This window comes from Lithobates pipiens, unplaced genomic scaffold (assembly GCF_037356315.1).
Source record: "Lithobates pipiens isolate NorthernLeopardFrog02 unplaced genomic scaffold, aLitPip1_a1.2 Scaffold_1, whole genome shotgun sequence".
Taxonomy (NCBI): domain Eukaryota; kingdom Metazoa; phylum Chordata; class Amphibia; order Anura; family Ranidae; genus Lithobates; species Lithobates pipiens.
Genome location: NW_027507685.1, coordinates 16283649 through 16296500, shown reverse-complemented (window position 1 = coordinate 16296500; position 12852 = coordinate 16283649). Strand labels below are relative to the sequence as shown.

Below are 12852 nucleotides of genomic sequence, written 5' to 3'. Positions count from 1 at the left end.
ACCTGGTCATTAACTACAAGAAACGTCTTACCTCTGGGCTTGCCAACACGGGTTTCTCCACCAAGTACTAAGTCATGTTTTGCTTGGGGATTAAATAATTATTTTGCTCACTGAACTGCAACTTAATTTATAACATTTATACACATTTATATGTGTTTTTTCTGGATTTTTGCTTGATATTCTGCCACTAACATTTAAAATACACCTATGATAAAAATTATAGACCCTTAAGTGGGCAAACTTCCAAAATCTGCAGGGAATCAAATACTTATTTTCCTCACTGTGCATATATATATATATATATATATATATATATGTAGAACCAACTTTTGCTGCAATTCTTTTTGAGTATGTCTCTGCCAGCTTTGCACATCTAGAGAGTGAAATTTTTGCCCATTTTTCTTTGTAAAATAGTAAATAAATAGTAAATATGTGCAGTTCGTTTCGTTCCGAATTAATATTTGGACAAATTTTTTGTTATTCAGAGATTTGGATATTTACGAATGCCCGAATTACAATGTATACAAATTTTTACCGAATGCTCTGAAATAACCGTCGGAAATTTGGACTGACATTAGAATCGAATTTTACATTGAACTTCAGTCGAATTCTAACTACACAGAATGCTGAAATCAAAAACTGTGTGTGTTATTAGAGTACCATTTTGAAATAATGCTGTTTTTGTTAAGCCAATTGTGATTTAAAGAGTGATTGTAATCATTTGTTGAAGATTTTTCTTTTGTTTGTTCACTTTGCTGCATTCAAATCAAAAACAATATAACATTTTAGTTTCGACCAATTCGAAAATTTATCTTTTTGAACATTTGGAATAGAAAAAATTGGTGAATTCTAAATTCCAAATTCGAATGGAACGAATCAACTAACCAAAATAACTAGATTAACGAATAAAAATGAAACAAAACAAAATATATTTTTTCGTCATGCACATGTCTACAAAATAGCTCAAGCTCCGTCAGATTGGATGGGGGGCAGATGTGAACAGCCATTTTCAAGTCTTGCCAAAGATTCTCAATTGTATTTAGGTCTGGACTTTGACTGGGCCTTTCTAACACATGAATGTGCTTGGATCTAAACCATTTCATTGTAGCTCTGGCTGTATGTTTGGGGTTGTTGCCCTCCTGGAAGGTGAACCTCCACCCCAGTTTCAAGTCTTTTGCAGACTCTAACAAGTTTTCTTCTAAGATTTCTCTGTATTTGGTTCCATCCATCTTCTCATCAACTCTGCCCAGCTTCCCTGCTGAAGAAAAGCATCTCCACAACATGATGCTGCCACCACCATATTTCACAATGGGATTGGTGTATTTAAGGTGATGTGCATTGTTAGTTTTCCGCCATACATAACCTTTTGATTTTAGGCCAAAAATTTCAAGTTTGGCCTCATGTGACCAGAACAACTTCTTCCACATGTTTGCTTTGTCCCCCACATGGCTTCTTGCAAACTGAAAATGGGACTTCTTATGGCTTTCTTTCAACAATGGCTTTCTTCTTGCCACTCTTTCATAATGGCCAGATTTGCGGAGTGCACAACTAATAGTTGTCCTGTCTGTGGACAGATTCTCCCACCTGAGCTGTGGAACTCTGCTGCTCCTCCAGAGTTACCATGGGCCTCTTGGCTGCTTTTCTGATTAATGCTCTCCTTGCCCAGCCTGACAGTTTAGGTGGACGGTCATGTCTTGGTAGTTTTGCAGTTGTGCCATACTCTTTCCATTTTTGGATGATGGATTAAACAGTGCTCCGTGAAATGTTCAAAGCTTGGTATATTTTTTTTATAACCTAGCCCTGCTTTAAACTTCTCCACAACTTTATCCCTGACCTGTCTGGTGTGCTCCTTGGTCTTCGTGATGCTGTTTGTTCACTAATGTTCTCTAACAAACCTCTGAGGGCTTCACAGAACAGCTGCATTTATACTGAGATAAAATTACACACAGGTGGACTCTCTTTACTAATTAGTTTACTTCTGAAGGCAACTGGTTCCAATAGATCAGGGATATGCAATTAGTGGACCTCCAGCTGTTGCAAAACTACACGTCCCATCATGCCTCTGCGTGTCATGCGTGTGGCTTTCAGAGCCTTGCTATGCCTCATTGAGCTTCTAGTTCTGAATAACAGCTGGAGGTTCGTTAATTGCATATCCCTGCACTAGATTTTAGTTAGACCCCTTTCACACTGAGGCACTGTACAGGCGATACAGCGCTAAAAATAGCGCCTGCATAGCGTCTGTAAAGCGCCTCTCCTGTCTCTCCAGTGTGAAAGCCTGAGGGCTTTCACACTAGGCGGTGCTCCTGCCCATTGAACTGAATGGACACGGCTGCCGAACCACCGGCAATGCGCGTGCTGCTGCGGCACTTTGAGGGTCATTTTAACCCTTTTTCAGCCACTAGCGGGGGTTAAAACTGCCCACTAGCGACTGAAAACCCCCGCAAAAACGACGGTAAAGCTCCATTAAAAATAGCGTCGCTTTACCGCCGATGGCACCGCTACCCCAGTATGAAAGGGGCCTTAGGCGTATCAGAGTAAAGGGGGCTGAATACAAATGCACACCACACTTTTCAGATATTTATTTGTAAAAAATTTTGAAAACCATTTATTATTTTCCTTCCACTTCACAATTATGTGCTACTTTGTGTTCGTCTAGCACATAAAATCCCAATAAAATACGTTTACGTTTTTGGTTCTGACGTAACAAAATGTGGAAAAATTTTAAGGGGTAGGAATTCTTTTTCAAGGCACTTTATATATATATATTGTACGATTGGGGTGATTAAACTCAAGCGATAGGTGAGTTTACAATGAGTTGCGCCAGTCCAAAACAGTATTTTAAGGGCATGGAAGCCCACTTTATTTAAAAGCAAATCAAAGTTCATACAGGTAGCTCTTCCCATGCAGAGGGTTCTCACTATCACTGCAAAGACATTTTATTCACCCTCCTGGCTCTCTTGTGACAGCTTTACCACTCTGCGTACCTCTGCAGATTCTTCCTGACCATCAAGCACATCCCAGTGGTATGCGCAGACGCTGACCTTTAGCTGTGCATCTTTTCTTGCAGATTCCTAGCTGTGCTTGTCCCTCCTGAACTTCCTCTCAGGCTTGGGCCTTCCTCTGTCCCAACCTGACCTTGATGCACGGCTCCCCTCAGACACACTCACCTCACTAAGGAGGGTGGGACACTGAGCTCTATTCCTGGCTCTATTATGAAGCCAGCACACACCCGAATAATTAGTGTGTTTGCTTCTATCAAAATCTGGCGTAAACCACCAATCTACCGAGTAGCACTGGGTCACCATGCTACAATATATATATACTATATATATGAAAAGATGTATCATGTTGATGATGAAATGTGTTGGGCAGGACTTCCAGTGACATCACATCTGCTCTTTGGAGTGCACGCCGGATAGGAACACTAAAGTGCTTGCTTTATACAGGCGATCAAAGTTATTTTCCATGTAAGTGCATTTACCCTGTTTTTTTTTTTTAATCGATAAAAAGGTATTTTACTATGATCAGTTCCCCCTTTTTTTTTCCTTTACATTGGTTAATACCTCTCTATGTGGGACATGAGCTTCTAATGCTTACCCAAAGAACAACAGAGGGATCGATACCCTTGTGGGGATTCAGAGCTGTTATGACTCGCTTAGTAATACAAGGAGTCATGAATATCCAGTGAGTGCGGTTGATGTTAAGGATGACCTGGAGTATACATGGGCAGCACAAATGGGAATTCTGCTTATATTTACTAGATGAACTGCCCCTGTCATGTATTTTTATTTGGGAATAAGCAAGGCACCAATCAGTTGAGTTGGATTGCACTATATGTTTAAAGTTGGCCTTTTTTGACTCAGTTTTGTTTGGTAAAGAATATATATATTTTCTCTAGTTGAAATAACAATGTCTATCTTTTACATGCGTATGTTTTAATATGTACCAATCTTATTTTAGGGTTGACAATTTTTCTTTTTGTCCTTTGTTGCAGTGATCATAATGTGCATGCATTCTGTGCTTATTGGAGGCCAACAACAACGGAAACTTCTGGAAATTGCCCATGACATGAAAATGACAGATGGTACCTATGTGTTCATCCCATATGACACCCTCTACTATAGCTTGCCCTATAACAAGACACCATATGAGACCCTAAGACTCAGTTCCAAGCTCAGAGCCGCCTATGATGCTGTACTCACTATAACTGTGGAGTCAGAACAAAAAAGCTTCTTCCAAGCCTTCCAAGAAGCACAGGACAGCGGTGAGGTTGTCACCAAAGTTATTCCCACACAGGTATGTCATTTCTTCCCATTGCAGTAAAAATATTTTCATTATTGCAGCTATTCACTGCATTTGCCATAAATGACTTGAAAAATTGAAATGCAACTAAATGACAAATGGTATTCATGTGTGAATACCATTTGTGTGTGCCATGTGTTGCTAAAAACAGTGCAGGTGAATTATTTTATGTGCTCACATGTGTTGCCAACGCATTCAAAATGAAAAGGCTACACCTAGCAACACATATCAACAGATAAAACAAAGTTTTAACCCGTGTGCGTTAAGGCAACACAGTAGTGTAATTGGGCCTTAAAGTGGTTGTAAACCCTGTTACGCCACTTGTACCTACAGGTAAGCCTATAGTAAGGCTTACCTGTAGGTACTGTAAATATCTCCTAAACCGGCACAGTTTAGGAAATATTTAATATATACGCTTGGGTTTATGCATTTTGGTAACCACAAAGCCAGGGATATAAAGGGCTCACTCAATCTGAGCAGTTGGTTATATTTCAATTTATCTGAGTTAGTTTAGCCAAGAGATAATACAGTGCCTTGCGAAAGTATTCGGCCCCCTTGAACTTTTCAACCTTTTGCCACATTTCAGGCTTCAAACATAAAGATATAAAATTTAAATTTTTTGTGAAGAATCACCAACAAGTGGGACACAATTGTGAAGTGGAATGAAATCTATTGGATATTTTAAACTTTTTTAGCAAATAAAAAACTGAAAAGTGGTGTGTGCAAAATTATTCAGCCCCTTTATTTTCAGTGCAGCAAACTCACTCCAGAAGTTCAGCGAGGATCTCTGAATGATCCAATGTTGTCCTAAATGACTGATGGTGATAAATAGAATCCACCTGTGTGTAATCAAGTCTCTGTATAAATGCACCTGCTCTGTGATAGTCTCAGGGTTCTGTTGAAAGCGCAGATAGAGCATCATGAAGACCAAGGAACACACCAGGCAGGTCCGTAATACTGTTGTGGAGAAGTTTAAAGCCAGATTTGGATACAAAAAGATTTCACAAGCTTTAAACATCCCAAGGAGCACTGTGCAAGCAATCGTTTTGAAATAGAAGGAGTATTAGACCACTGCAAATCTACCAAGACCTGGTCGTCCCTCTAAACTTTCAGCTCAGACAAGGATAAGACTGATCAGAGATGCAGCCAAGAGGCCCATGATCACTTTGGATGAACTGCAGAGAACTACAGCTGAGGTGGGAGAGTCTGTCCATAGGACAACAATCAGTCGTACACTGCACAAATCTGGTCTTTATGGAAGAGTGGCAAGAAGAAAGCCATTTCTCAAAGATATCCATAAAAAGTCTCGTCTAAAGTTTGCCACAAGCCACCTGGGAGACACACCAAACATGTGGAAGAAGGTGCTCTGGTCAGATGAAACCAAAATCCAACTTTTTGCCCACAATGCAAAACGATATGTTTGGCGTAAAAGCAACACAGCTCATCACCCTCAACACACCATCCCCGCTGTCAAACATGGTGGTGGCAGCATCATGGTTTGGGCCTGCTTTTCTTCAGCAGGGACAGGGAAGATGGTTAAAATTGAGGGGAAGATGGATGCAGCCAAATATAGGACCATTCTGGATGAAAACCTGTTGGAGTCTGCAAAAGACCTGAAACTGGGATGGAGATTTATCTTCCAACAAGACAATGATCCCAAACATACAGCAAAATCTACAAAGGAATGGTTTACAAATAAACGTATCCAGGTGTTAGAATGGCCAAGTCAAAGTCCAGACCTGAATCCAATCGAGAATCTGTGGAAAGAGCTGAAAACTGCTGTTCACAAACGCTCTCCATCCAACCTCACTGAGCTCGAGCTGTTTTGCAAGGAAGAATGGGAAAGAATTTCAGTCTCTTGATGTGCAAAACTGATAGAGACATACCCCAAGTGACTTGCAGCTGTAATCGCAGCAAAAGGTGGCTCTACAAAGTATTAACGCAAGGGGGCCAAATAATTTTGCACGCCCCACTTTTCATTTTTTTATTAGTTAAAAAAGTTTCAAAAATCCAATAGATTTCGTTCCACTTCACAATTGTGTCCCACTTGTTGGTGATTCTTCACAAAAAATAAAAATTTTATATCTTTATGTTTGAAGCCTGAAATGTGGCAAAAGGTTGAAAAGTTCAAGGGGGCCGAATACTTTCGCAAGGCACTGTACCTGATTACTCTGATTTGCTTATCCTCATACTTACAGGCAGTGCATAATGCAGCGAGCATTTAGACAGGTTCAGAGAACCTTCTGAGAAGCTTTATTGAATCATATCAACTGAATCTGAGAACCACATTTGCACCACAGGCTACTGGCTAAAAGTGGTATTAAACCTAAAATTAAACCATATTATGTTGAAAAACTGTTGTAACTTAACTGCTGATGCAAGGGGGGCTTTGGTGAGCAGAGAGAATTACTGTTTACACCAGAGTCCACAGCATTCCCCCTTACTACAGAGCCCCCTTAAATCAGGGTTCCCAGAACACCCCTTACATCAGAGTACACCCTTTACATCAGACCCCCCCCCCCCCCCTCTTTAAATCAGGATTCCCCTTTACATTAGTGTCCACAGAGCTCCCCTTTACAGTTTCAGTGGAAATTTTGCAGTGTGGGCTCCGATGTAAGTGGCCTGTGTAGACTTTGATGTAGGGGAGTAGGGGGCAGGAGGAGATTGAGAGCTGCACAGCGAGCAGAGAGTAAAAGGGGGCAAAGAAAAAAGGGGGGGCATGATTGCTAGGGGCACTGTAATGTGAAGGAACAATGTGAAGGGACACTGTGGTATAAAGGAGACTACACTGTAAAGGGACAGTGTAATCATTACACTGTCCCTTTACAGTGCAGACCCATTTATATCACAGTGCCCCCTTTACATTACAGTGAGGAGGACTCACTCTTTGAATATCCCATCACCAACTGCCCCGCAAATGACTAAAAAAAAACAAATACAAAAAAATACATTTCATAAAGAAATAAAAGCATAAAATATTCACTGGCATGATTAATTATTGTTGATTTCTGCTTTTATAGGTGTCTCCTTTATTTGGAACCATATATAATGCAATTTATTTTACTGCACATGCCATGAACAGCAGCAAGAGGCACCACAGCTGGGTTTCTGGGTCCAGTTTAGTCAAGCATTCCAAAAACATGCAGTTTTATGGTTTTAACCAGTGGATTAAGACAGACGTGAGTGGCAATGGATTCACAGACTATGTCATTCTGGACACAGACATAAAGACCTGCGAGCTTTACCGAACCTATGTTGTGGATATGGAGACAGATATGGTCAGATTCACGGGAAGAGCAATTCACTTTCCAAATGGTGTCTCCCCAAAATCAGACTCATACTGCTGGTTTGCAAATGGAAAAATCTGCACTGGAGGTGAGAAATAAGCTCTCTGTGTGTTTATAGTTTCTATAGATAGATGTACAGTATGTTTCAGGTACACAAAGAAAGTCTATGTATGAGTATTCCTATAGTTGTAGTATGCTGTATGTAACAATAACAATATCTAAATGATGGAAGTAGGGTCATATTGCCACAGCTTCTTACACTGGTACATTTCATAGTCATGTATAACTATAACCTAGAACAGTGATGGCAAACCTTGGCACCCCAGATGTTTTAGAACTACATTTCCCATAATGCTCTTGGACTCTGCAGTGTAGTGGAGCATCATGGGAAATGTAGTTCTAAAACATCTGGGGTGCCAAAGTTCACCATCACTGACCTAGAACCTTGTTGCCAACATGTGGCCCGAGAAAGGCATGTGAGCCACAAAAAGTCTGAAGTCTATTTTTTCTATAAATGGGCTTTTCAATAAACCATTGTTTGCAAAATAAATGCACTAATATGGTGGTTGGATAAAAAGTTTAGAGCAACATACCCATTTCTTTCATAAAATAGTACATTTTGTATAGAGAGTAGGGATGAGCCGAACACCCCCCGGTTCGGTTCGCACCAGAACTTTCGAACGGACCCCACGTTCGAAACGAACGTTAGAACCCCATTGAAGTCTATGGGACTCGAACGTTCGAAATGGAAAGTGCTAATTTTAACGGCTAATATGCAAGATACTGTCCTAAAAAGGGTTTGGGGACCTGACTCCTGCCTCAGGGGACATGGGTCAATGCAAAAAAAGGTTTTAAAAACGGCCGTTTTGGCGGGAGCACTGATTTTAATGACGATTAAAGTGAAAAAAAAAAAGTGAAATATTCCTTTAAATATGGTGCCTGGGGGGTGTCTGTAGTATGCCTGTGAAGTGCCACGTGTTTCCCGTGTTTAGAACAGTCCCTGCACAAAATGACATTAAACGGAAATAACACCATTTAAAACTGCTTGCGGTTTTAATGTTATATCTGGTTCCTGCAATATGGTTGAAAATCATTGAGAAAAATGGCATGGGTAGCCCTCCCTGCCCATTACCAGCCTATTTGGGTCTTGTACGCATATTAAGGGGAACCCCGTACCCATATTAAAAAAAGGAAATGCGTGTGGCCCCCAGGCCCTATATACTCAGAACAGCAGTATACAGGCGGTGCAAACAAGACAGGGACTGTGTAGGTTTGTTGTGTTAAGTTGAATCTGTTTGTAATTTTCAACTGGTACATTTTTAAAGTGTAGCTCCAGTCAAAAAATTTTTTTTAATCTTGTTGGAAAACATAGGGAAGGGTTATCACCCCTGTATAATTTGTTTTGTCGTCCATCTTTTTTCATCTAACTTGCTGCTGTCTGATGTTTGTAAGTTGGATGTTTGAAAGTAGGGGCCTGCCCTATATGCTCTGCAGAAATGGCGGAACAAGGTGTTGGTTTTGCCACAACATTGTAAGCCCTCAAAGTGACTCTTGGTGGGCGCTGGAGCGCCCTCCTGTGAAATAATATATCAAGAATTGTAATTACATGTCCCTGTTAAACAGGGGCAGAAAAATTGGGCCTTAGGCACTGGTGCCATCACACTGCAACCTCTGCCATATACTCTAGTTTTATTGCAGGAATTAGCCCTGCTGCAAAGCATTGCATCAAAAATTGTACTTAAACGCCCCTGTTAATCAGGGGCAGAAAAATTGGGCCTTAGGCACTGGTGCTGGTGCCACCACACTCCAACCTCTGCCATATACTCTAGTTTTATTGCAGGAATTAGCCCTGCTGCAAAGCATTGCATCAAAAATTGTAATTAAACGCCCCTGTTAAACAGGGGCAGAAAAATTGGGCTGCTGGCATCACCCAGAACCAAAAATGTTCTTCCAACATATCAGCGGAGGAGGAAGAGGATAGACAATCAACATAACAGGACAGTCACTCAGCATCAGCATAGGCAGTCTTGAAGGGATGTGGTATTTAAAAAAAAATTATTCGGTTACATCAGCTTCAGGTGCTTGGTAGCTGTGGGTGATCCAAGACTGATTCATCTTGATGAAGGTCAGTCGATCAACTGATTCGGTGGACAGGCGCACCCTGTGATCGGTAACAAAGCCACCAGCAGCACTGAAGGTGCGTTCCGAAAGAACGCTGGATGCAGGACAGGCCAGTAGCTCAATTGCATACTGTGCAAGCTCTGGCCAGTGATCCATCCTCAAGACCCAGTAAGCCAGAGGATTTTCGGTGGGAAAGGTGTCCAAGTCTGACCTTGCCCCTAGGTATTCCTGCACCATGTAAATTAGACGCTGGCGATGGGTGCTGGAACCAATCATACCTTGGGGCTGCGGACTAAAAAATTGTCTGAAAGCATCAGTCAGACGGCCACCTTCTCCACCGCTCCTTCTGACTGATGCCTCAGCAACACGTTGTCCAGGACCAGGAGTTTGTGACCTCCCAGTCTCTGGGAACGCGTTGCACAGAGCTTTCTGCAAGGCCTCCCGGAGATGTCTCATCCTCTGCTCCCTCTGCGATGGCAAGATAAGGTCGGCAACCTTACCCTTGTACCGTGGATCAAGGAGAGTGGCCAGCCAGTAATGGTCCCTCTCCTTGATCCGAAGAATACGAGGATCCTTCGGCAGGCTTTGCAGGATCAGGGAGGCCATGCAGCGTAGGTTAGCTGAGGCATTCGGTCCGGAGTCCTCTGGGTCACTAAGGACAACATGATCCGCAGCTACCTCCTCCCAGCCACGTACAAGTCCACGTGTTTCTTGGGACTGTAAATCATCCCTATAAGACTGCTGCTGCTGCTGCTGCTGCTGATGCTGATGCTGAGTGCCAGCCTCCACCTCCATGCTGACACAATCATCCTCCTCCTCCTCTTCCTCCTCCTCACCCTCTTCCTGTGTGATGGGTGGCACAGCAGGAACACTGTCTGGATAAAGGGGGCCTTGAGAGGCAAGGAAGTCCTCCTCTTCCCGCCTCTGTTCTGCCTCAAGTGCCCTGTCCATTATTCCACGCAGCGTATGCTCCAAGAGGTGGACAAGAGGTACAGTGTCACTGATGCATGCACTGTCACTGCTCGCCATCCTTGTGGCCTCCTCAAACGGTGACAGGACAGTGCATGCATCCCTGATCATGCCCCACTGGCGTGGTGAGAAAAAACGAAGCTCCCCTGACCCTGTCCTGGTGCCGTAGTCGCACAGGTACTCATTGATGGCCCTCTGCTGCGTGTGCAGCCGCTGCAGCATGGCCAATGTTGAGTTCCATCTGGTGGGCATGTCACATATAAGGCGGTTCTTGGGCAGGTTCAACTCCTTTTGGAGCTCAGCCAGCCGAGCACAGGCATTAAATGATCGGCGGAAATGCACACAGACTTTCCTGGCCTGCTTCAGGACATCATGTAAGCCGGGGTACCTGCCCAAGAACCGCTGCACCACCAGGTTAAGCACGTGAGCTACACAGGGCACATGGGTCAGTTGTCCCTGTCGGAGGGCGGAGAGGAGGTTGGTGCCATTGTCGCAAACCACCATTCCTGGCTTAAGCTGGCGTGGCGTCAACCACCTCTCGGCCTGCCCCTGCAGAGCTGACAAAACATCCGCCCCAGTGTGGCTCCTGTCCCCCAAACAAACCAGCGCAAGCACGGCATGGCATCGTTTTGCCTGCGTACTTGCGTAGCCACTGGAACGCCTACGGAGCACCGCTGGTTCTGAGGACAGAGCACTGGAAGAGGCCATGGAGGAAGAAGAAGAGGAGGGGGTGGAGGAGAGAGGTGTGTCACAACCAATAGTAGCATTTTGGAGGCGTGGTGGCGGAACAACCTCCAACACTACTGCACCTTGTGCTGCATCCTTCCCAGCAGCCAGAAGAGTGACCCAATGGGCCGTGAAAGACAGGTAACGTCCCTGTCCATGCCTGCTGGACCATGAGTCAGCGGTAATATGCACCTTACCGCTGACCGCCCTGTCCAGCGAGGCAAGGACATTGCCTTCCACATGCCGGTAGAGAGCCGGAATCGCCTTCCGTGAGAAAAAGTGGCGTTTGGGGACCTGCCACTGAGGAACCGCACATTGTACAAACTCACGGAAGGGGGCCGAGTCTACCAACTGAAAAGGCAGCAGTTGAAGTGCTAGCAATTTAGCCAAGCTAGCATTCAACCGCTGGGCATGTGGATGGCTGGGAGTAAATTTCTTCCGCCGGTCCAGCAGCTGGGGCAGGGACATTTGCCTGCTATAATCGGATGTGGATGTACCGCTAGCAGAGTTCCCGGAAGCACTTGGCTGTGACACACCTAATTCTACACCTTCATTCCTCTCAGAGCAGGTTTCAGAGAGGACTGAAGGTCTAGTGGGGTTGGAGATGCCAGCTGATGAGGAGCAAGGAGAGGTCCGCTTTGTTCTTTGGTGTGGGTCTTTGAGGTACGCTTGCCAACGAGCTGCATGGCAGGTCAACATATGTCTGGTCAAGCATGTGGTGCCCAAGCGGCTGATGTTTTGGCCACGTGAGATACGCTTGAGACATATGTTGCCAATAGCAGCAGTGCGTTCTGATGCACTCGTCTCAAAAAAGGCCCACACCAAAGAACTTTTAGAATAACGCGCAGAGGAAGCGCTCTGCGCAGGCGGAGCTCTGCGGTGTGATTCAGTCGGTGTGCTGCCCCTAAGCTGGCCCCCGGAGGGCATCCTGCCTCGTTGGACATGTGCCTCCTCCTCCTCTTCCTCCTCCCTCCTTCCAGGCACCCACGTGGAGTCAGTGCCCTCATCATCCCCTCCCTCTTCATCGCTGTAGCAAACCTGGCAGTATGCTGCAGCTTGTGGAACATGACTGCCAGATTGCTGTGCTTCTTGAGCATCCCCTCTCTCTGCGCTCACGCTACTGCCTTCCTCTAGCTGAGTGTCATCATCAGAGCCCACCAAACACTGGGCATCCTCCTGGAGCATGTACCCAACACTGTGCTCAAAGAGTTCAGGAGACTCCTCAGGAGGACGTGGTGGGTCTAGGGAAGGAGTCACTGATGATGACATTGAGAGGAGGGAAGACGATGCGTTGGCAGCTGCTTTGCTACTACCCTGAGACTGGGTGAGAGAGGATGAGGAGGATGAAGAGGGCTTGGTCATCCACTCTACCAAGTCGTTGGCATGTTGCGGTTCAACATGTCCAGCTGCAGAAAAGAAGGACAAGCATGTCCCATGGCCACGTGCT

At 44.4% G+C, this 12852-nt stretch overlaps 1 protein-coding gene across 3 annotated transcripts in view; it reads left to right on the top strand.

Moving 5' to 3' along the window:
* The window catches only part of GUCY2F (guanylate cyclase 2F, retinal), a 134986-nt gene that overhangs the window by 34476 nt on the left and 87658 nt on the right, over positions 1-12852 (top strand). For all 3 annotated transcript variants that reach the window (XM_077478987.1, XM_077478978.1, XM_077478997.1), the window contains exons 3-4: positions 3995-4296; positions 7323-7677. In XM_077478987.1, coding sequence (XP_077335113.1) covers positions 3995-4296; positions 7323-7677 — 657 coding nt within the window. The remainder of the gene's footprint in view (positions 1-3994; positions 4297-7322; positions 7678-12852) is intronic.